We start from the raw sequence: 25,081 nt of genomic DNA, 5'->3' as shown, positions 1-25,081 counted from the left end.
GAGCTGATGCAAATGAATTGTTACTTTACAGTGCATCGCTTTGTTGTAATGCGTCTGCAAAAGACACGCTATTTCACACATATGGCATGTTTAAGATGCAATGTCTACAATGAGCTCCTTTAGTAGGTAGCTTTTTGCAACACAACCCGATGAAATATATTTGAAATACCTAGCGTTATACTTCATTATACACTTGCTCATTGTATGAACGGTGTTTTCAGTTAAAATTATGAAGTCCCCTTGCGAACACAGGATACGCGACACTAGACGCGAATGCTGTTTGAAATGTGCCCGAATATCATTGGCTCCCCTGTAACGCTTGCTGAGTCGCACTTATGGGTTAATACGATTATTTGTTCTCACGATCTCTCTGATTATAACACTAACGGTGCAGAGAAAGCAAAACAAAACCAAATAGTACTATGCATGCAGGCAAGTAGCTTTCTAATATGGAATATCGACGAGCTTCAAGCTTACTTTCCTGCAACATTGCTACCTGCCAACAGATGTAGACGGTGCAATTACACCTGTATGCAATTTAAGGCTAGCGTCTGTTTCCAACGTTGCTACCTTGAAGTTTTCCTCACTTGATGGCTTTTTTTTTTGGCATTTGCTTCTCTAGGCCGGCAAGTGCATCGCCTACTCCAAAGACAACTGCACCCAACTGTAGCAGCCAACTGAGCGCGGGGGTGTCGGCACTGATTTGCCATCACGCGGAGACTCTTTTGCGGGTCTAGTGTTAGATATTCTTTCCACTCACGAGGCTGTCGGAGACTGAACGCATATGGGTGGAGGCGAAGAAAGAAGGAAAAGGGTGGTAGTGGAGGTGAGGGAGGGATGGAAGGGGGGGAGGGGTGCAGGCGGCCATATAGCGGTGGAGACTAAATATCCGCGCTCTCATTCCGCATCGATCGAGGCGGGAAATTAACGGATGTCCCTGAGATTCCATTTGCTCTGCGCCCCTCCCCATTTCAACCCCCCCTCCCCACCCACTTCCCGTCGTCGTCGGTATAGTTTACGTTTATGTCTGTGCGACAGGGTGCGCTTAAAATGAGAAGAGCTAGAGAGCCCAAAGAGACGCCGGAAAACGAGCTGACTTTACAGCTTTGGCCCCGATGCGGTAAGGAGAAGTCTCGCTTAGTTTTGTGTTGACAAAGCAGATTACTCGCATTATCCTAAGTTCACGTCGCTGAGTTGTTGTTTGGTTAATTGCGTCGCTATAAGAAGCCGTACTGTCTTCTTGTGCTTTCTTATTCCTGCGAGTAAGGGCGGCACACGGCGCTCTGATCACCCCGATACGCGGGTCGAGGCGGGACAATTATGCGCGCCGTACGTAAGCTTCATTACGCAGGCCTGCGCGACTGTTTTTTTTTTAAATTTTTTTTTCCGGAATGTTTTCTTTGGCGAATGTGTCAGGCACGTGTATATTTTGGTTTCCTTCCTTATAACAATTTCCGGGCTGAATTGTTCATCTCCATCGTTTCTTGCAGTAATTAGCCTAATTTATTTCGAATGTAATCAGACTGTCTCATGTATTCATCGCATAGATGTCAGCAGAGAAGGTGTTTCCGGGGGACTACACGCGAGTGTGTTGATACGAGTGTGGAGTGCGTGGGTTCTCGGACGATATACCACCACTACCACTCCGGATACCAAGAAGACAAATGGCACGACAGATAGGCTAAACTGTATGCTGCCTATAACATGTTGTCAGGGTACGTAAGTGGACGTAGACGTACAGCTCGCGAGACGATTTAACGGAATAGTCCGTTACCTCATTTCGCGTTTAAACAAAGGTCAAGCAATCATCCAGCAATCGACTAGAACTGAGATGCGCATAAATGTACACAGGCTATTTTATACGCGCATAAAATTAGCCACACAATTAGCACATCTAATTATCCTAAGGAGACATATCCACATTTTTTTTTCAAAACAAGTGAAACGAATGCTGTAGCTCTATACATACCATTATACTATAATATTGTACTGGTTGCTCTCTTTAAGAGCACATTATGTTGTATATACACTGTTTTCTGACAGAGAACTATTATAAGCGCTATCACAACATATTTTGTCATCCCCTGGTGCAGATGAAGTGATCGATAAGCAGCGATAGAGGAACAACGAAGAGGGATTCGTTGCCGTAAGGGAAAGATTCACGCTGTCACAGTTGCGCAGTTGCAATAACACGTTCGCGTTCTTTCGGTATTGACTCGTCACATTCCAGGAGCGCATACTTTTTTGTCGTCCGGAGCCTTTCGACCTACCAGATGGCACTTACCCTATTTATCTGCCACGCTTCGTGCCGACCCTTATTGGCGGATGTAGCCAATTAGGCGCAACGTCGTGCTGTACTGTGCCATCGGCACTATAGAGTTGCACGAAAAAAACAACAACAACAACAGACAAAAACAAGGTATCCTATCAGCCTGAAAGTTTGAGCTCGACTTTCCGCTTTAGCGAAACACGTTCAATTAGCCCTAATACAGCTTAGTTCATTCCGGAAAAGCGGATTTTCTGCTTCCAGTGACTCGTCAAAAATACGTACAGACGAAGTCGCGGATGACATCGTGAGCCGTGCCAGCCGTCGGCAAGCCGTGGATTAGGTTATGTAGACGCGCGTAGCGTAACCATGTTTGCTTTGTTGGGACTCGTTCTCCGCGATATTGAGCGTTCCTGTCAAATCGATGTGGAAGTGTTCCACAAAAGCGTGGCCGGGCAAATAGGATTTCATTTTTTTTTGTTGGTTTGCAATCTGGTGTAGCGGAATCGATCTACCTCGTCGTATATCCATTATAATGTGTACCTCACTCCCTCTCCCTCTCTTCTGGTACATCTCGCGTTTCATCAAAACGGCGCACGTCTTGCTGTCTTTGGCAGCGATATAAGAAAGAGACGCATATAACCAGAGCGGAAAAATAACTAGAACAAGCGAGTTTACTGGAAAACGATCAAAGAAAGCGACTGCGGCTTGTATTAAGTGGAATATCGACGTTAACAGGCACACAGAGATAAAGGGCATACGCGTTCATCAGGAAACAAGAATGTGAAGAATACTCGCTCTCCCGCCGAAGCTTGAGTGGTTCAAATTAGCATACACGAATAGTATCTTTCATAACACATTGGGCATTCGAAAATATCTTTCCTATTACATTTTTTTCACTGTGTCTATACACCATATATGAGACTGCCCGAGAAATCATTTTGTAACACTTTTTTTTTACCGCCTCGCTACTAGTCCGGTGTAGGCGGCCGTGTATATGCAATCATGAAACTACGTTATTTTATTGTCGAAATGCTTACGGTTAGGCGTGCGTTATAATTTGTGACAACGCAGAACAAGTTTTGACACCATAGTAACCACACGCTCATCACACGGGATGAAATGTGCATGTGCAAGCCGACGCTACCCGCGCCCCCAGAACTGCGTTGGAAATAACGCTTCCTTTTAACAGTTCCAGGATAATCTCTTAATTAGGGCAGCTGAAATGATCCCATTAGAAACGTGAGCGCGCGCGCGTTTGTGTATTTGGTATGGTGGTCTGTGCCTGCATGCCTGAGTACGTGCGCGTAGTTTGCGCGTGGAGACATTGTAGTACAGATATACACAGTGCAACCGAAGTGTCGTGTACCTCGATCTGTTTGCCACAGCACATCTGAGAGCTAATAACATTCCGCACATGGCGGCTGCCTGGATATTCAGACGAACGCTTACAAATTGTGCAACACGTCCGCCGTTGTTGTCGCAGGGCACTCGCGGAATGCAGAACACTTTGGAGCCATATTCAAGACGAGCCTTCGAGAGAGGGACGGGATTCTGCCTCCACCAAGCGGTACGTAAACAATATTGTTTCATGGTTTTATACGTGCACATGCTTCTTTGCTTCTTGTCTTCAAGTGCAACTTTAAGCCGCATAACGATCTCCTGGAAATAAGGTATCGCCACAGTTCAAGGGCTAAAGAATTATTTGGAACACGCTCGCAGGAAATATAGAACCAGCTGCTCTAAAGAGCTTACAAAGTATTTAGTAGTGTCTCTCGCGACGCTCCCAGTCTAAACAAAAATATGTAGTATGTTTGGTTGATCTCACTCAGGAGCGTAAAAAGTAGCAGACCTGGATCGGGATTAATACGGAAAATGCTCACGCTGCATACAATCATCGTCTCAAGACCAAAACGAGGCCGCTGGTGAAATGTTTCAAGGAGCCTAGGGAACACCCTTTTGTAGCCAAACTATCTCCATACACGGGTACCGTGGTAGAAGAAATATGGGACGCGGTAGCAGAAACTCTTGATTTATACACCAGGTTGGAACGCTTGGCCTGTACATATAGACTCGTTTAGATGACTGAATAATACTGATGATCAAACTTGAAGCAATGACTAAGAGTTAACTCGCTTGCTTTTCCTAAAACCACTGTCGTAAAGATATTTATGACTGAGCAGAAAGAGGAAAATTGCGCCGTATTTACTTATTCAAGATAGCGGGATTAAGTGGTTGGCATCAGAGTAGTTCTTATTCCACTGCCATTCTTTGGAATGTTTATTGTTATGGCTTTCATTACAAAATTAGTGCCTTAAGTGTAAGGGGTAGGGCTTCTTGAATATTTGAATACCGAAAGAAACTGAATCAGTAGAAAAGCCGGAAATACAAATCAAAAGGCGTATAATGACACTAGGACGGAAAAAGTAGAGAGAAAACAAGCACTGCTTCCATTTATCTGATCGCTTACCTCTAGGCGCTTTGCCACTGGTACTGCCCTCTTCTGTCTTGCCTCGCTATTAGACATATCATTGCTCAACGTAGTTACCTTAAGGTAACTCTCAACATAACGGTCAGCCGTTTTTTCTCAAGCCAATCTCATTTCCTCTGCGTTCAAGGTGAACCCTAGTTTCCTTATTGCTCATTTAGTTCCCGTCTTCTCCGAGCGAGGTGACACTGTATCAGCATTCATTCTCGAACCTCGGACGCGATGTCGACATCACTCGCTTTCCCGCCGATGTAGGTCACTACGCAACTCGAAACACTTCCCTCTTTAACAATAGACGCGCACTAGAACCATCGATGTTTGCTGGGCCCATAACTAAGTACCGATATTGCTTCCAACATACGGTGGCATCTGCTGGCGTACATCGCGCACAGATTCACTACCCTATTCATTTCTTCATAACGTGTCAGCTTTCATCGTAGGGTACTGATGAGATCATCAGTACATACCAGTACCCCATCAGTACCCCGGTAGGGTATTGATGATGCTGGGGTACTGATGAGATAGATGCTAAGGTAGGTTAAGGGTACCGATGACATCGGCTCGACTTCTCTTCGTTACGCCGATGCACAACGACAGTACCTGAAGATCACTAAAGGGCTTATTTTCAAATGCGACAGATGTGCCAACAAGTTCTCCCGGGCGGCTAATGGGGAGCGACGTCCTTAAAGATGAGAGTTAGAGAGAAAAGGGACAGATGATTCCTCTCATTCCCGGCGATATTAGCCCACCCGCCTGTCCTCTTCAATCCGCCCATCACAGGCGGCGCGCCTATTCGAGCTCATTCCGGACGAAGACGGTGCCGGCAATGCCCTCCCCTTTTGTTCCATCTTCATCGCGCCGTGCGGCTGTGCAAAGCTCAACAAGTACCCGTGATGGGCAAAAGAGTATCAGGAAGAAATGAAGCAGCGAGAGAATGAAAGAGAGAGAGAGAGAAAGGAACGCAGCTGACGCGCGAGCGCGCACACAGAACGGGTTCGTGCCTTCGAAGCAGGGACGCTTTCGTGCTCAGCGGGCGCGCACAATGGGACGCTCTGCGCTCGCGGCTGCGGGAAGCAAGTCGAGAGGCTGAAGCTGCGGGAGAGAGAGAATACAGAGGGAAGTGGAGAGGAGAGGGAATCTCGCCGCGCGCATTCACGCGTGGAAATAATACTGCATTCTCGCGAAGTGAAAAGGCAAAAGTGGAACGACTCCGAACAATAAAAATACAGCCGGACCCAAGACAGAGCTGCTGCCGCTGCCGCCGCCGCCGTTGCTGCCGCTAAAATATATTGCGTTCGAGATTTCGGCCTGCGCCGCCTCTCTACTTGTGGACACTTTTCTCGCCGTACGTCCTCTTTATTTTGGGATATTTTCTTTTGGTTAAACATTTATTTGTTTTCGCCGCGCGCTTTCTCGCTTGTCTCGTTTCGCTTTGCCGCCATATTTTCTTCTTCAACCTCTTTCGTTCTTTTACATTTTTCTTGCAACGACCGAAACTCAATTCATTTTGCGTAGCTTGTTTCGGACCATCCGTGTTCGCGTCTACAACAGCGGCGAAAGCAGAGGCGGTAGGCAAGCCACGCTTCTCTGCGAGCAGATTGGAAGGAGGACGAATACAACGTCAACAAAGAAAGGTTTTGATGTGCCCGCGGTAGGCAGATACGAGGCTTAGCTACATTTTATTGATTTGTTTCTGTTCGTTTTGACCGTCCCAGTTTTTGCTATTCGTTGCACGAAACAGAAAGAAAAAGTACGGGACAACACAACATGTTTGCCACAAAATAACAGCAGCTTTCGAAAAGTTGTCCTGGGCGTTTTGCCGGTCCTCTATCACCAAACTCCCCACTCGCTTCTTCTCTCTGTCTCATCCCCAGGAAGCAGATTCGGTGCGGCAAGTAAAAATGGTAACCAGATGAGTTGGTCTAAAAAGAAGAATGAAGAAAGGGAGAACCGGTGGCCAGCGATGAGGAAGGTGGAGTGGGACTGCGCGGTGGAATGCAATTTTTGCGTGCCCGGGACATGCACGGATGAAAGAGTGCGCAGATTTCGCCTGCAAGTACGCTTCCCCTTCGTACTCGGCTACGCGCGTGCTTTTGGTCCACTCAGCTTGACGGACAACGCATGAAGCCGCCGCTAGCGCACACGGAAACTCTGAGAAGAGAAAGCAAGAGCTTCGGACGATCGAGTAGGTCTTCGCTTTCTGCCACCGGCGGGGTCCATTCTTTTTCTGTTTAGTTGCATAGATGCGCGCAGACATGAGGTGCATGTAGCTTGCATAAAGAAAAAGCCTGGTGGTAGAGAGCCGTGTTCAAGCCAGAGTATGAGCTCATTTCAGAAGAGAAAGCATTACGAACATTACGTTCAAGCCGGAGTTCTTTTGTTGCGTCTCTTCGGTCGGTTCCGCGTAATTTTCTCGAAATGTTATATTTTATTATTTTCCGTAAACAAATTGCCTTCTTTCCTGAAGTAACAAAACATCATAACAGGCGTTCAAGGTAAAGGTAAATTAATTTTCTAAGGATACTGTATTGTTCAAGGAAGTCTACACACGCTTAAACTTATTATCAGCTCTTGAAATGTGCTTTAGAGCTTTAGTTATTGTCATCTCATAAAATTTAGCAAAAGCGGTATCAATATACCATCTTCGATTTCTTGAACGTTCAAGGGTCAGCAGTAATATACTTCTATGCCATTTTTAGTACACGGTTGGGCAAATAGAATGTGCATCATTAATATGAACGCGAGTGACGGCTCGTTTAGTGTGCGCGCGCGTCGCTAGTGAACGTCCAGGCAACATCTGCAAATTGAGCTTGAGAAATGATATCAAATATAAAAGCACAAAGTAGTGCTCCAACCTTCATAAAACTGTAACTAGGTCCAAACGTTCCTACAATGGGCTATCGGTTTCTTTATTGAGGGAGACCAGCAGTTTCATTCTTTTCTAGACGCTAAATTCGCTACGTGGCCATGTGTCTCTCTCTCTCTCTCTCTCTCTCATTTGTCTATTAGCTGATGTTTTAGGAAAATTTAACTACCGTTCAGGCGACGCCCCCGAACTTGAAGTGCGAAGCAACTGCGTAATAGGTACAATCACAGTGTACCGAGCTGGTGGCGCGTTATGCTTTGCCGCATAAAGGCTACTACTGCGGCGGTGCACGCTCTACAGGAGCAATGGGTGTGCTAGTACTAATCGCGAGTTATAATTCTTGTTCTCTTAAAGGTTGTTGGACGACGGTGTTTTAAGAGCGGAGCTCTTTAAGCTTTTCGTTGCGCCGGGTAGTGCGAACAGGAACTACAATCATCATGAATCGGCACGCGCTGTCGTCGTCCTCTTCTTCCACTCAGTGTTCTTGTTCATCTTGTGCTTCGTTCCCGAAACACGTGTGCCGATTTCTCCGACGAGGGATGGAATAACTGTGATGGGTGAGAAAACGAGTACAGAGAGAGAGAAAGAAAGAGAAAGAAAGAGAGAGAGAGAAAGAGAGGGAAAGAGAAATTCTTGGCGAAAAAGATTTCTTTGCGAGGTGGGATTCGAATCGGCGTACGCACGATCCGAAGGCGAACGTCCTAACCACTCGGCTATCTAGGCACGCTAGCAGAGCATAGCATAGCCTTGTATAGTATAGTATAGCAAGGTGGCGGGAAAGAAAAGTGAGGGTGAGGAGGAGGAAAAGGATGAGAGAGTAAAGCATAGCATAGAAAGAAAAAAAAAGAAAGGAAAAAAAGTCACAGTTTCGCCGCAAGGGCGACGCAATGAATGCGATAGCAAGAAACTAATGCTATACGAAGTGAGGCTCGCCAATGGATACTCTCAGTTAGAACAGCGCTCCTGTTGCAAAGGCGGCCGAAGCAGCGAAGGAAACTAGCGTGCTTCAAGTGTCGAGCTGTGACACTTGATAGTTCGCGCTTATCTTCTGTTTGTTCGTTTAGCGGCGTCCCTTGAGCTCGAGTGACTTTTGTACGCTCCGTAACATGAGCGCGGACATCACGGTGAAAGCTTGAAACATCCCTCTTCCCCTCAATACGAGAAAACCGCGCGAGCAGACAGCGGAAGAGCAAGGTTCTCCCTGCGCAAATATAAGAAGAAGCGAGCGAGCTCGCCGACGACTTTTGAATGCGCCCGTCGCGCTCCTAGCGCCATCGCGCTGGTAATGAAGAAACGCTTATAAGCGCCTGCCGTCTCTGAGTCCGTCCAGCAGGTGTGTATATAACGCTCGCCGTTAGCTACGTGGAGGATCTGAGTTTCGTGGCGTAGTGGTTAGCGCCACTCGCTGGTTCGATTCCGCGCTTCGGAAGCATTTTTCTGAATTATTTTTCTTTGGAGCTTTTATAAATATATACATACTTATACATATACGGTGCATGACGGCGGACGGCGACGGCAAAATCCAGCCGAGACTTTCCATATAATTGCTATCGCAATAAAAAGGGAAGAAAGGCAGAAAGAGAAAGAAATACAGAAAGAGAGAACATCAAAGAAAGAAGCATACCATAGGATGAAAGAGCGAAATAGAGAGAAAGAAAGGGAAGAAAGACAGAAAGAGAAAGTAAGAGAAAGAAAGAGAGAAAGAAAGAAGGGCACGAAAGAAAAAGATAGAAGGAGTGAGGAAGAAAAAGAAATACATAGAGCGAGAAAGAAATAGCAATAAACAGAGGCAAAAAGACATAGAAAAAAATGAGAGAAAGAAAGAAAGAAAAAGAAAGAAAGAAAGAGAAAGTAATGAGAAACAAAGAAGGCCGCCCAGCTCCGCACTTCCTAGTGGCTTGCCACCCTTAGTGCGAAGCTGCCTTCATTTTTCCCCTCGCACAAATACCGCCGTCCAACAACCCGTGGCACCAGTGGCACCAGCTTCGGGCATAATCAGAGGCGGGCAGCTGACTGACAAGCATGGTCTGGCAGACCAGCTCCCCTTATAGATGACTACAGGCTCAATAAAAGTTTTGTTCTTCTTAAAGAGCCCCTCGCCAAGTCTATGCATACATTATGACAAGTGCTATGCACACATTACGCGCTCGCGATCTTGTGTGCAAAAGGTAACGTCGCAACGCGCCGCGGGAAGAGCTCAAATCTCAAACTTAACTTCGCTTGCCCTTCTCGCGCGCGCCGTGCTCTAAGATGGAAGGGATGACGTACGACACCGTGCGTGTCTACGTAGGTGTCGCTGCTGTGACGTCGCTCACAGTGGTCACGTGCTGACTCGTATGCGTCACGTGATCCTCCGGCTCCGATACGGATTAACGCAGGGGACAAAATTTGGCTTGCGACGGCTAGACAAGGCAAGTGGAAAGGGTGTGATGCTCGTCTCCTCACGTTATGGTTTCGCGGCACTTCAAGATATATTAGATGCGAAGCATCTTATGGCGGAGTTCAATCCGGTGGTGGTGGTGGTGGTGGTGGTGTGCGGCGTGACCACCCCTACTGCGCATGCGCAAGCCCTCTCCACACACCTCCTATCCACTTGACCCTCTCCACACCTCCTCTCCCCTTCCCCTCTCCGCGTGCACTACACACGTAGGTAACGGCTCATTCTCCTCCTCCAGCTAACATGCGCAAGCCCTCTCCACACACCTCCTCTCCACTTCCCCTCTCCACACACCTCCTCTCTTTTTTACATCTGCTTGCGATGAATCGCTTTGAAAAAATGCTGGGGTACAACGCTGTCTATTGGGCACGTAGCAACTCCATTTCTGGTGTACTAACAAATCTATTTCTTGTGTACTATTTGTTCCACACTTTCAGCACTGTATACAAAGGCAACTTGACTTCGTGTAAGAGCGCTTGACAGTATGTTGTGTTGCTTGTATCAGTCAGACCTGTCAGGCAAGTTCTTTCTTTTTACAGAGTTGTAGTACAAGTGGTTAAATTAGGAATAGTTGGTAAGTTTAAAAGAATAATGAAGAACAAGGCCTGACATCAAGCAGAAAATAACGCAAGGCTTAACGAAGTGCTCCTCTGGGCTTTATAGAGCGGAAATGAAACGTAAGAAAAAGGAAGAAAGATAAAAAAGAAAGTAATATGGAATGCGACATGACTGTAACACACTCTCTCATTGCGTGCACGTCTCGTGCTTGAGGATAAACCATTATTATTATCATTTCGTTGGTGTATGTGTTGTGTTGAGTAGGCATAAACGTTAAAGTAAAAAAAAAAGCACATAAATGTGAATGTACTGGCTGCTGAAGCGAGTCCCTCACTTTCACACACCCTCCCATCCTTATCAATCTTCCTTTCTTTTCACGCACTGTTTGAGCGTGTGTCTGTTACCAAAGAAACAGAGAAGTAGTAGGTTGCATCAGTTGCAGTTACAGCAGCCTGCACATATGAATATCATCGACTTTTCTCTCTTCTAATGAGGAATATTTTTGCTAGCGGCACTACCCCCAGGCCTCAGCTAGGTAAATTACCATGCTGGACCACGATACACGAAGAAGATGAACGGTTATGCAATAGCTTAACTTCATGAGTGATGCAGGAGGGTAAGTAGCAGTAACTACGCTTTTCCGATTAAAAAAAAGTATACTACGATTCCGTGTTATTCTTTAGCCACTGAAACTAGGCAGATATGAATAGAATAGCAAAAAGACACGAAGGAAAAGTTATTTCTCTCGAGAAGAATGCATATTTTACGTAATTTACGTTCTGTCATATACGAATGAAAGTACTGCGAAAGGAACTCAATCAACCATTCCCTAGAACGTCGTGCACCGCGTGTAAAAGAGAAACGTAACATACAAAGAATAACAGAATTCGCACTTCTTGTGTTTAGTTTATGGTTCGCAAGAGCTGTTCTATGCGTTCTCAAGTCTTGCCACACACGTCTTTATTTTTCTAAGACGTTGTGCCTACATTTTCTAAAAGCGCGCGTTTTGTCGCATTCTTTTTTTCCAACGCCGCCTTTCTTGCGAAATGGCATGCCACGAATGCGTTCTTGCATGATGCAGCCGAACCTTGTTAGGAAGTACAAAACTTTGTATGGTGATACATTCCGGTGGCATTGTGCGAATTCCTCACAAGCAACGTCTCACGTGTAGTAGCAGCATGCCTCGTTGTATTGATATAGAAGAACGCGCCGCGACCGGGAATGGCAATTGGGTTACAATGCCGCCATCGATTAAATGGCGCGCCGCTTGACAAAAGCGAAGTTGTGTCCATCTTTTAACCTCATTTGGTGCCGAGGACCTGACGCAAGCCGCGGCGACAGCGCGTGCAAAAAAGGAAGGCTTCCGTTTTGTTAGCCGTATCGACTCGCTTCCCGGACGTGCCATGGCTAGGGGCGCTGACAATGCATCATGCGAAGCGTCCACCCAACCCCCTTCCTCACTAACCTTTCGCGACCTCTGAGTGTTGGCGGTTGACGATAAGCCGGTCCTTTTGTTTTGTGCTGCACTGACCGTGGATCGATGCTGCTTTCCCATGTTGCCGCGCGTGTGTACATAAAACAGGGGTGATTGTGCAACGAGGTAAAAACGCGGGGATAACGAAGCGTTTCCTTTGGTTTGTGCTTTCTTTTTTTGTTTCCGGTTCCGCCGTGTCGAATGCTACTCAGTATGACGTTTCAACTTGGGTGCGCACGCGGGGAGTCAAAGTTTACTGACGCAAGCGCATCGTTTGTTGCGAAACTCGGCATAAAAAGGGAATGGAGTGCGTGTGCTTGAGCGAGTCAGGTAGTAAGAGCCAGTGTAATAGTCAGTGGTATGATCAGTAATGAACTCTTGCGTAGCTCGAGGCCTTATCTACGCGGTTGCATGCTGCATTGCATTTTATAGCCCGTGCTAGAGCAGCCTCTTTCATTAAGCTAAATACACACTGCACAGAGTAGGTATTACAGCGTCATTAAGCAATCGTTCAAAGGTAGGGTGCAGTGAGATAGATAGCAAAAAAAAAAAAAACATGAAGTGGTGAGATGAAAATAAACAGAGAGAAGCTGGGAAGCTTCATGCCCACTGCACAGCTCTTCAGGCCATCAAACAAGTACACGTCGACGGTAACCCTCGATAAGGGTGGATCGCAACATGGATAAGCAAACCGGTGATGTTTTAAAGGCGTCTCTAGCTGATAAGAGTTTGCGCTTCTTAGAGTTGCGAAGGACAAGATTGGGAAGAGCAAACTAGTAAGGGATAAGCCGTGATTCCTCAAAAGAATACACATTGTCTGGCCAGGAGATAAAATCCTCCTTTTGTAGGTTTTCGTGAAAAACGTTATAATGATCCAAAACCTGAAAAATAGGTAAGAAAAAAAAAAGTAACGCTTAAAACAAGGAACCTCGTAGCAGACAACCTTGCGATAACGTAGACCTTGACGAAACGGTCGATCTGATTGCGTAATTCATTCGCTTTCACCCCTCAAGCTTGAAATGCCTTCGGTTTCATACATTACAAAAAAAATGTTTACATAGTTCAATAAAACCCCGAGTCGCAGAGAACGTTGAGTTCTCCAGAACGACAGGCATGTTAACTTCACTCCTCGAAGTCAGCACTGGCGATATTGAAGCCACACCATTCGTACCATCTCACAAAGTCCTATCAGATAATTATTGTTCCTAGCTGGGCAGGTCTAAATCAAGTCGCATACACTGATGCGCTATGCCTGGACGGTACAGTTTGACCAGGTGTCATTGAGATTAACATTTATTGTTGAAGTTTACGTTTACTGGGAGGTCCTTTTACTGGGACATCCGCAACGATCTACCCCTACTCCTTGTTCATTGCCGAGTAGCAAACTGGATACTTTTCTTCGGTTTGTACTTCTCGCCTTTCGCACCTCATTCAACTCTATTGCTCTGAAAAATATATCCGAAATATACGAAGCTACTTCTGGTAAAGCTAGCTGACCTTCACGTACTAAACTGTGCTAGAATACATTTAACACTTGTGTCTTTCATACTCGCTAAACATGCATGACGAGGGTAGTCACCACACCTTGCAAAGACAGCGCTACGTGTTCTGCCACGCCGCATCGCTGAAAAGTGGCCCTGGAAACCTCGGAGAACACGAGGGGGCGAGAAATCACAAGGCGGTGCGTAGATCATGTCCACGCGACTGGGACAGATGCCAGCGTGCGTGTCGGGGAATCTCGCTCTTTCATCACCCATGGCGGGAGGCCGAGAACCTCGCCGCGTGCCAGAAATTAAACCCCGGCTCCCGCGGCTGCGGCGTCCTTGTATTCAGAGTGGCTCATCAGGAACATTAGCCCTTTTCTGCGATGATTGCAATCCAAAGCGTAGACACGTGTGTACACGCAGTGTGTGAGCCCACCATGAAAGGAATTAAAGCTCACGCTGGGGCTCGTACAACTCGAGCTACGCCGCCCGACTAAGAGTGTTGGGCGATTTGTGTCGCGAATAGAAGGCGTTTAGCTACCATTAATTAGCGGCACGTTTCGCGCGGACATGATGGCGCGAAGACACGTTGAAACTCGAGTGCTGTTCACACCGTCCTTCATCGAGTAACAGTGGAAGCATGCGGTTGCAAGGCAATAAAAAAAACATACGCGAAAAGAAAGGTGGCAGGATAAGACGGAGCAAGACCGGGGTAACGGCATCAAGTATGAGAGACAACGCATGCGCTGAGGGCTTGTGCTCTACGACACGAGGATAAAAAAAAACACAAGAAAAATGAAACAAGATAGCTCTCCGTTCTAAGTTCAATGACAGATTAATGTGATAACATGGATATAGAAGCATTGGCCTAATAGTGCTTAACACACACACACAAAAAAACATGGTTGATCCCTCCGTCATAGGAATCGGAATAGTACGAAAGTAAAGCGTGCCCTTGCAGAAGTAACAGAATGCTTACTGTACATTGATATAAGAGAGTTTGCACAGTGTATATTGATGTCTCGCGCCGTTTAACGTGTATGCACCCACTTTGATGATTGGTGGTACATCTCCATCCCGACGGCTAACGTCCATGTTAAATGATTAAACAAAACCCTTGTGGTAGCTGTAGTAGTTAACGATGAAAGCGTAATCAGAGAACGAGGTGTGATAGCCAGAAGAGCGTCGCATATTGGACGCAGAACTTGGTCGCCATCCCGCGGCGTGTTACAATGTGATTGAACACCACGGCCGGACTAGAGGGAAACGCAAAGCCCGTCGTGCCGCCTCGGTAGCTCGGCCTCGATTTTTCTCGGGGCGAGCGCGTGAGCGTGGAACGCGGTGTTACAGCCAGGTGAGGCAGGCGCGCGTCGCAGAGCTATTTTTGGTTTGTATTAGCCATTGACCTCCATTAAAAAGGCTGGACGGCGCATCCCCGCTCTGCGAGGCGGGCGCTTGTGAAGCCACCGGAAGGTCCCCTGTTTGTCCCGGAAGCTGGCGTCTTCTGTCCGTCTCAGTCGCGCAATTCAAATATTCTCGGGTGGCAGCTGTTGTTATGATCGTTTTTCTGCTTTATTTTTTCAAACTCTGCGATTACGCCTCACTTTAGACGCCGACGAACGCTACACGAAAGATGACAGACGCCGTGCCGACACCGTCCGAATACGGCGGAGTGCTGCAACGTACAAAATGCGTAAAAAGTAATGCAACTTTGAGGTACTTACGCGTGAAATGTCTTGACGACTTTTTCGGTCGATTCGTACAGTTTACTGCGCTACAGGCAGGTATTTCTTTAAAAAAAAGAAGAGAAAAAGCTCTCTTCCGAGACAAAAACAGCGGCTTCCGGTGGCTTCACGCCCGCGTGATGATGATGATGATTTGTGGCTTTGCCCTTTGTAGCGGGTGGACACATATGGTGTGTTCTAGCCTGGGTATGAAGGGAAAAAAAAGGAAAGAAAAAGAACGACAAAAAGAAAGAAAAAAAGAACGAAGGCGGCACGAAAGAGTTCACTTCTGGCACCACTTCCACCACTGTTGGAGCCTTGTCTTTGTGGTGGCAACGGCTTTTGCATTCCTGTCCGTCAGGGCCAGTGCCTGAGGGAGAGTAGTGGCCTCCGGCGGGCGGGGTGAGAGTTTTTGGCATTGCAGTACCAAGTGCTCCACTGTCTCTTGTTCTGCTCCACACGCTCTACATAAAGTTGAATCGATGTTCGGGTCAAAGCGGCTGCGATATGCCAGCGTGCGAAGCGCTCCCGCGCGCGCCTCGAACAGTAGCCCACTTCCACCACTGTTATCGTACAAAGATTCCGGGGCAATGGCCTCTTTGTATGTTCGGTACAGCTGGAGTGTCCAGCTCCTCCTAGTGGAGATCAGTGGTATTAGCGTGATGCTTACTATAGTGATGCTATGAGCGAGGCCGACGCTTTTACTACGCTTGGGCAAAGGTCGCCACCTCGCGGTGTGTTAAGGCACTGACAAAAGTCGACTTCTATTGAAAACGCGCCGAACGGGACGGACGCGTAACGGGTTGCAGCTGCTAGTCGCGGAGGCCGCAGCAATGACGAATTACTTTACCTTACCACTCCCAGAGGTCAACACCACCCAGCCAACCAGGAGAGTGGTAGATATAAAAGGCGCGTTTGTAAAGCCTCCAGAGTCTGTGACCGTGGCGCAGTGGATAGCGTGCCCGGCATCTGTTGTTGCGGACCGAGCGGTGGTGGGTTCGATGCCCGTTGACGGTACCTTTTTTTCTTTGCCATCTGATCGTGTATATTTTTTCGACGTCATTTCGGTGATGGAAATGCGTCAATGAAGTCTTGGTGGACCCCGGCATAAAACAATTTCGTGTTAAAAAAATCACAGCATATCCACGGAGTGAATGATGATGAGTGGGCGAAGCTGCGGAGGTTCATCGGTAAACCGTGAATCTTCCGTGAATTCTGCCCAGTACATCATCACCGACGTGAGATCGGGCGCGTTTATACTAAAGGTTCGATGAGAGTTATGACGACTTGCAGCTCACTTTAATTTTATATGTACGCTGTGAATTTTCATTGTTTAGAAAACCATTGTTTTAGAAAACATCTGGTGTATTTCGTTAAGCAGCTGGTGTCTTTTCGTTTTGCTTTAGAAACATCTGGCGTTCTTTCGTTTTGCTTTTAGAAAACATCTGGCGTCTTTCGTTGGTTTATTTCATCAATCAACGGCGTTTTGAACAAAATTTTTATTGTTTAATCACGCACAGGAGAAATCTCACCAGGCACTACCTTGGAGGTAAACAAATGGCTGCTAATGGGAAATGAGAGACAGAAGAAGTCGGCTTTTAGCTAACACTTACACTTCTACTTCTACTAACGTTTCCTACTGGAACATGCCAATGGCTGCTAATGGGGAATGAGAGACAGAAGAATTCGGCTTTTAGTTAACGCGCACGCTGCGAATTTTTTATTGTTCAACAACGCACAGGAAAAATCTCCCACCGGCACCACCTTGGAGGTCAAAGCGTAAGACTGGTCACGCACTACGACTACTACGACCGCTACGACTACGACTACGAGGGACGAACGGGTGCCGCCTTAAGGAGCTTCGCCCCTAAAAAGACTGCAGCATCTTTTCTGTACAAAGATACCATTCAAGCCGATGTGTACGAGACTTGGTGCGACCACCAACTACAAAGCAGAAACGGAAGATTCTTAAGAAAATGTTGTATATGTCAAAACTTACTTCGCGTATATAAACAAGACTTGTTAGAGGAGTTTGTTGGGATCCAGATGATGCATTTTTAGGGCGGATAAAGAAAGTGAAAACTCCCAAGGAAGAGAAAAAGTGTGCACAGCTCTCGCATTGAGGACTGCCTTCGACTTGTGAGTTCTTTATTTCCTTCCTCGTGCTGAAAATACCTTATCTGGCTCACGTGCCTCAAGTGGTATAGCTAGGTTGCACGTACCTTAAGCCTTCGACTTCCATCAATACTCCGACGAGGTGACGCTACCGTTCTGTACCGTTCTGTGCAGACTATGGCTGGCCGTCGCGTTTACCCATGCGTACGCGTTCCGTGTAAGGATGGCCAACACCGCCGCCTGCGTGCACTGCAGCAATGAAGAAACGATTCGACATGTTCGGAGCGACTGCCTGGAGTATAGCACACAAAGACAATCGCTTTATAATGCACTCAACATGTTAGATCACCGGCCTCTGTCAGAGGAAAGAATATTACGTCGTCGTCCAGACTTAAAGTCGCAGAAGGCTTGTGAGAGAGAGAGAGAGAAACGGAAAAGAAATGTAAGGAGGTAACTGTGAGCTGGGTTTCGCACAGTCATCGCTGACAGCATAACAGTAAGAATGATAGGTGATGGCAGTAGATTTAAACAATGGTGAGCCCTCAAAAGTCGGCGGCAAAGCGCCGCAACTTAGCTGATTTTGTGCTGCAGAGATTAAGAATGAGAACTGGATTTGGGAATATTTGGGATGCCACTTAAATGCCGCGTAAAATGACTAACTGCTGGCCTTTAAGCACAACAAAATATTTACCATGGAAACATAAATGCGTTTCATGGCAACAGATGATAAGTTGAAGCGATGATGCCTGAACGTTTCCAACAACTGCCCCGGTAGACCCGGCACGTGTGTACAATTCGGTACGTGAGTTTGAAGGCTTTGTATTGCAGTGGATGTGAAATTGCTAAAACAGCATGATTTGTGCAGTGAGCGATATTTGTGGCGTCGCTACGAGAAGGCTGGAGATGGTGCAACGCAATGGAGCAATTTATGCACCTCTATCGCAGAATTTGCAGGCGCAAGCGGAGACGTCAGCGCACAGGTCACTGCATGTAATGTGCACAAATACGAGTTCGCAACAGTTTGGTGTCCCATCACAGCCGTCCAATATACAAGCCTTACACTGGAAGGGCTACAAGTGTGAACATCAAAAAGAGAGGAACCAAGTGTTAGAATTGTCAGAGCCAGCCGCGTACGTTGAGGAACAGATTTAAACGAAGGTTAACCACAAAAGGAAGCGTACGTGTTGTAAACTGAATTTACGACTTCCTTCTTAAGAAGGCGTCAGCTCACTCACATGAAGGAAACAACGTTCTCGAACTGATCGTTTTCTTTTTTTTTTCTTCTCCCACAAAACAAAGACATGAAAGGCGAAAAGAAGAAGCGGTTTGCAGGCGGTTTGAGGGGCGAAAGGCAGTTGACTGTCGAGGTGCGTTTCCCCTTGCGGGCTCCGGCGAAGAGATTTATGAAACCTCTTTAACGAGACATCGCAGCCGGTCGCACATCTCTGCTCTTCGTCTTCTCCTCCTCTCTTTCGCTCTCTCTCTCTGAAGAATTTCTCAATACCCCCTTCCCCCACCGGCTCCTCCAGCGTTCCTTATTTTATCACATTAAGCTTCCATCCTTATCGCTCTTCATTTTTTTTTATTCTTTCCATCGCGCTATCGCTCCATCTTTTCTTTCGTTAGTTTTCCTTTCTCTGGAAACGGACACGCAGGGACGATTGCTGGGAAACTGATAGTAGCCATTTCTTCGATTGTGCTCCCGACACGTCTCTTCCTCTACCAGGCTGCGCGTTAGCAAAGTAATAAAGTACGCATTTCTAGCGTCCCTTTTATTTCGTTGAAATTCGTAGGGACGTGTTTCGTTTTAAAGTATTTTGAAAATGGAGGTGGCAATAATAGCTTAAGACAATCTGCGCTTCTCTTTTTCCCACCCCCTACCCCACCCCCTCTCACTTTTGTTCGACTCTTCTGATTGAGATCTGAACTTCTGCCATTAAAGAGTTTGTTCCTCTCTCTCTAACTCTTTCTCTAACTCTCTCTCTCTCTCTATCTATTATTCTCTCTCTCTCTCTGTGTCAACGAGTACCTTTAATCATCAAAACAGTTCGTCACGTCAACACCTTTGTACAAGGAAGACGCCTTTCAAAATGAAAAACCTAATCGATAAATCTCCCATCTTTCAGCAGCGGAATTCAGAAAGTTTTTACGCTATAGTTGTTCATAAACGCAGATGTCAGCTAACGTAATGCGGGAAATACTATTACTGAAGCTCGCCAACAGATAGTGAATAGTGCTCAGGAAAATATAAGTCAGAGTTGCCAACTCGGCACCTTTTATATTACGGGTGGTTTCAATATAACTATAAAAAAAAAGAGAGCTATGAAGACTCCCGGCGCGTACCGTAAGCAGTAGCATCGCTTTCGGGATCTAGTTACATTCCATTAAGGCTGGGTCGCTACGTGGTATATTTGGATCCCAGTTGTAGAGAGCTCCTTTTCAACGTGCGCATTCGTTGCCTTCTCAACCTAGCTGGCGCTGTGTAAGCAATTGATGAAGACAGAACGCTAATATGCCCTTTTTGTCTTTCTTTGAAAGGTAGCGTTCGAGCCTCAGTCGCCACTGAGATGACCCCGTGGTCAGCGAGAGGAACAGCGACTGATATAGACTGAGAACAGAAGTCGATCGCCCGCGCCGATAAACATTAGCCGCTCGAAATCGGGGCCATCGTGACGCAAACGGCTAACCGTGGTCTCTGGAAACGATTGGGTGGAAGAGACGTTCCGCTATAGATCAACAAAACACGGCCCTCTATCGTTTCAGTAATGCCCTGAGCGAGTTCAATAAACGTGGATGTCATTAAGCAGACCTCGCCGCGCTCGAACAGTGCGTTTCGCAAGAGTGACAGCGTTCGTTCCTCGTTCGCCTGCGCTTCGCCTTTTGCGTCCACTGTCGGTTGTACTTCGAGCTGCCGCATTTGGAAGCGTCGCAAACGGTTCTCGTTATGACGTTCTCCTCTAACGACGCTTTGCATATCTGGCCCTACCGTGAAGCTCAATCAGAGCTGGCCACTGACGGCGTAACATAACGGTGTTTAGACAACATGCGCTGACGTGATTGAAGCAGCCAAGCTGTAGTCGCTGCGTGGCCGGAAACTCGGTTCGTTACATCACGCGTACGTCATCAGTACATCGGTTGCAGTACAGGCTGTTTCACGCTAAGGGTAAAACTCGAATCGCATTGCAATATGCTTCGAGATTTCCCCTAAGTGTGAAACAGCCTGTACATCGCGCAAAGGCCTATAGCGTTCGGGCCGCGTCTTCACGACAATGAACCAGGTTACCTACATAATTGAGGTCGCCGAATTGACGTCATCGTAACCGCCACGTTGCACCATGAGTACTACTTCAAAACGTTTCTCCGGGACGGGACACGACAGCTATAAATACAATGTGGCGCGTTGCAATCGTATTGTGTGCGTAAAATAAGAAAGCTGACTCACCATAACGCTTTTGTTTTAAATTGGCATTGGTTCTGAGGATAATTTTCTGCACCATGTTCTAATTCCTCTGAACTCGGTCTCCTTGTTAGGTGCTTCCAGAACGGCAGGCATGCGTATCACGTGACATGGCCGTAAGAGCAGCTAAGGAAGCGGATAGATTGTAACTTGTAGCTTCGGCGGCAGAAGGGGCAACAGCGTGCATCAACGATGCAATGTACTTAAGATTTCTATTGACGGTAAAGGCGAAGCGATATCATTAGACTAATCAGATGAGTAGGTGTGTACACGCAGCATAGCCGAGGGGAACAAGGCTGGGTGGTCAAGACATCCTTATTTCAGTAATCGTGTTGTCGTCGAGATTACTGTAGGTGGTCTACATCACTCAGAAATTCTTTCTTTAGGAAGCGAGGGAACACTCAAATGAGACGTATAAATGACATAATCGCAGCTACAAACGGGTCAAGGCAGCCGGGGGCTGTCGCACATCCTGTTTGTTTGGCACGTACAAACCGCAGACGGAACGGAAGCTGTTATTTTTATCGGAGAAGACCGGATGGAAAACAATTCGGCGCGGGAACGCAAATAAATTAACGCAGGAAGTGCATGAACTTGAATAAAGAAGTAGAAATAAAACACAAAGCGCGCATGAATGTCCTTCAAAAGTCCGAGTTGAGTTCCGCTGGGGCTTTGGGGCAGCTGAAATAATTGGTGTTACGTAGCAAACGTAGATCCTAAGCGTTATCGTGTTTCTCACATTTTACACATCCTGCTTGTTTTCTGCACGCCGCTTAAATGTTACATCTAAGCGCCACATGTCTTAGGAGCATATGATATCGCTAGGGGTTGTTATTTTTTGGACAGCAATTATACGGACGCGAGGGGTGCAATCGCAACAACACTGCGACTGTTATCGCGCACCTCAAGTTCAACAGCGCATGCACGGCATGCGTGCGGCGTGTCGATGCGAGAGTCACCAAAGGCACGGATCACAGTGGGTAACGTTCGTTCTGCCATGCGCTGCGGACGAGAGCGCTGTGCGCACTCATACATAATACACACTAAGGTTCCTGTTGAGCTACGTTGAGGCCGAGTTATAACATTGTGACGGACCACTGTGACTATGGTTAAGCTATAGACGGTTTCATGACTGCGATAGTAGCAGCACGTGTTGTACCCCAAGAAACTTCCGGCTCTTCATTTCAACACCGAAGCGGAAAGCGTGTTTTGAAGTTATGTCGGAGTAACGAAAGACCCTTTTTCCGCCTTCAGATAAAAGGAAGGCGCATAAGTTAAGGACTAACTCTTAAAAAGTTGGGTATAGATTAGAAGCATCTTTATTTGAAATATTTGGCTAGGCACAGGGTGAGAAGTGTTGAAAATCTGCGATCTACCCGCCAAGGCTTTCTTTCCCCGCCAATGCTACGTCAGTGCACGAAACCGGAAGCCGTCCAGGGTCTGTGTTTGTAAACAGCGAAACCATCTATATAAAATCATTAACATTTCGCCGGCACTTGAAAAAATAAATAATATCCGGGGTTTAACGTCCCAAAACCATGATATGATTATGAGAGACGCCGTAGTGGAAGGCTCCGGAAATTTTGACCACCTGGGGTTATTTAACGCGCACCTAAATCTAAGTCCACGGGCCTCAAACATTTTTCGCCTCCAACGAAAATGCAGCCGCCGAAGCCGGGATTCGATCCCGTGACCTTCGGGTCAGTAGTCGAGCGCCTTAACCCCTAGACCACCGTGGCGGGGGCATTTGACAAGAGCCGCCAGTTCGCCACCAGTCTTATCTCGTGCAGCATGGAAGTGTGACGCCTGGAACGTCCCCAGCACTGTGATATGGCTTGGTATAGCTGCGACGGGGATTTTTTTTACTGCGCTGCGGGAGTTTGCCTTCGTGCTATCATACTAATAACATATCGCGCCGACGTAATGTCAGAACACCATCCGATCAAGGAGTTCCGATGCGATGCTAAACCTTTATAGCTCAGTCAACGCTTCGCAAGTTGGGTGAAAGTGCGAGGTATTTTATCTATTAATATTTCGACTGACTTTAAAGATTAGAGTAAGATCAACAATACACTAGCCAATACTTGATGGCCGAGATTGCATTAGGCCAGCCGGAATTTTTCGGCACAGGGAGACGTTCGCAGGAACATCGAGCTCTGCGTACCCGGTAAGCACGGCTACGTGACCGCTTTGTCCCTGGCCGTCCTCAAAAGAAGCAACAGACTTGGCTAGCGCAGCTGTGGTGCACTCTCGCGCGACCCTTTACTTTGTCAGGCGCGACGCCTCCGTGCGCGCCACAACAAATACGGTCGGAGCAACCACGCAGGCAATGTGCGACGGCTAAACGCGGACATCAAATACCAGCCTTCCGCCAAGCGTTCGTGGCAGCAACAGCAATATAACTCGAGCGATGAGAAGAAGAAGAAAAAGCTATAACGCCGGCAGTCCACCCCCGCCACCTCATGGCGCATCTTCACTGCGACACCAGAGCGACGGAGCTTGCCGCTGGCCTGCGGAACAAGCAGCAAGCAGCAGCAGCGTTGCGCGTCAGATGAGAATTCCTAGCGGCTCAGGCGAATGAGTGCGGGGTCTGCAGAAAATAATGCCCCTCTCTTGCTGTAGATGGCGCCTCCGGGCGTCAAGTTCACTCACGGTGCAGCACAGTGCAGCAAACAGAATGGCCCTGCGAGAGCCGCGGCATTCCTACCAAATGGAGCTTGACTAACGCCTCGCTGCCGCGGCCACTATCCCGAAGCCGGGACGGAGAGGTTTTCCTTCGGCCCAAGCTGGGCCAAATGCGGCCACAACGGCCGCGCGCTCCGCTAAAACGGCCTTCGGTCTGAGAGTGCGCGCTAGAGCGCGTGGCATTATATGACCACGGGCAAGCACATTGACCGGCCCAGCCTTTCCTCGTAGTTCGCTTCGTAGCACAAATCTCTAACGGTGGACCAGTGGTAGCGCACACGATGAGTGGCTTATATAGCGCAAGAACGGCGAACCGCGAGCTCAAATTGGCCGCGCACTGAGAATTCAGCTGATTCTCTCCAGAGAGAGATAGAACAACCGTAGTGCTTTATTTATAAGGAGCGAAGGATACAAAGTTTCACTGCCGCCTCTCTTTGACCGTCAAGAGAGAGAAGTCAGTGACCTCTGTAGGACGCGACCATAGACGAGACGGTGAGGCTTTTATAAGCAGGATTCACACGACGGCTGACATCGTGTGAAGTCTGCTGACGAGCATAACGTACTGAGCTACCTGGTCACGCTTGTGCGCAAGAACGAAGCAGTTGAGCGGACGGGTGGCGCAATTTGTTGCTGCTCAGTTATGAAAAGATTGTACGCAGAATTCTATCTTCCTTCGTGTGAATCGACGAAGTAAGAAAAGAACGAAGTTTGTATCGAACGGTGATGCGGTGGAAAGAACACTACAACGTAAAAGCAACAGCACGTTAGAATGCTTGGGTTCCACTGTGTATGACGTTAGGCTATCGTAATCTATTTGGATATACAATGGGATTAACGAATGAGTGCGTTATTTGGAGCATCGTGATGTTAAGTTGAAAGCACGTATGTCTAAATAAGTACGCTGACGTGAGCCTTTTGCTGTTAAACAAGAAGCATTCTAAGCAGCCGTGTTTAACAGTTTAGATAAAGACTCAATCCTAAACTGCATCCGCATTAAGGAAGGATAATAAGAACAACTTTGCTGCAGTTAAAAAGTAGGACAAAACTCGATGTACTGCATTTAAATGATAGGTCATGGTACCAGCGAAATAAGAGACGGGGACGAGAAAAGAAACACGGGACTAGCGTGGTCCCGTGTTTCTTCTTCTGCGTCTCCGTCTCCTATTTCGCTGGTACCATGACCTATCATTCTCGATACCAACTAGCCCAACATTCCGCCTTAGCATTTAAATGTACATAAAGAAGGGTACACACCAAGTTTAAAGGCCTTATTAACTGTAGCATAGGCCTCGCATGCTTACATGAATTCCTTTCACGAACTATGACTGTGAGCAATTGCCTAAAAAAGGTAATTTATTTTTGAATTTTATGAAGCCCAGAAATAAAAGGTGGCTCGATACTCCAGACTCGTCACGACAGCCATCATGAAAACGTCGTCTTTAAGAACAAAATACCGTGACGGCCAAGTCACAACTGCAGGAAACATTTTCGAACTGCCACGTGCGTTTCCCGAAATCATGACTCCGG

General features: G+C 47.1%; 2 protein-coding genes across 2 annotated transcripts in view; one reads left to right on the top strand and one right to left on the bottom strand.

Moving 5' to 3' along the window:
• The window catches only part of LOC119385944 (lachesin), a 356,455-nt gene that overhangs the window by 187,231 nt on the left and 144,143 nt on the right, over window positions 1-25,081 (bottom strand). The window lies entirely within an intron of this gene.
• The window catches only part of LOC119387406 (lachesin), an 89,782-nt gene that overhangs the window by 7,007 nt on the left and 57,694 nt on the right, over window positions 1-25,081 (top strand). The window contains exon 2 of the mRNA XM_037654791.1: window positions 3,753-3,836. Within this exon, the coding sequence (XP_037510719.1) occupies window positions 3,753-3,836 (84 nt within the window). The remainder of the gene's footprint in view (window positions 1-3,752; window positions 3,837-25,081) is intronic.

Source organism: Rhipicephalus sanguineus, chromosome 3 (assembly GCF_013339695.2).
Source record: "Rhipicephalus sanguineus isolate Rsan-2018 chromosome 3, BIME_Rsan_1.4, whole genome shotgun sequence".
NCBI lineage: Eukaryota > Metazoa > Arthropoda > Arachnida > Ixodida > Ixodidae > Rhipicephalus > Rhipicephalus sanguineus.
The sequence above is the reverse complement of the archived record's forward strand: the minus strand, read 5'-3'. Positions and strand labels throughout refer to the sequence as shown.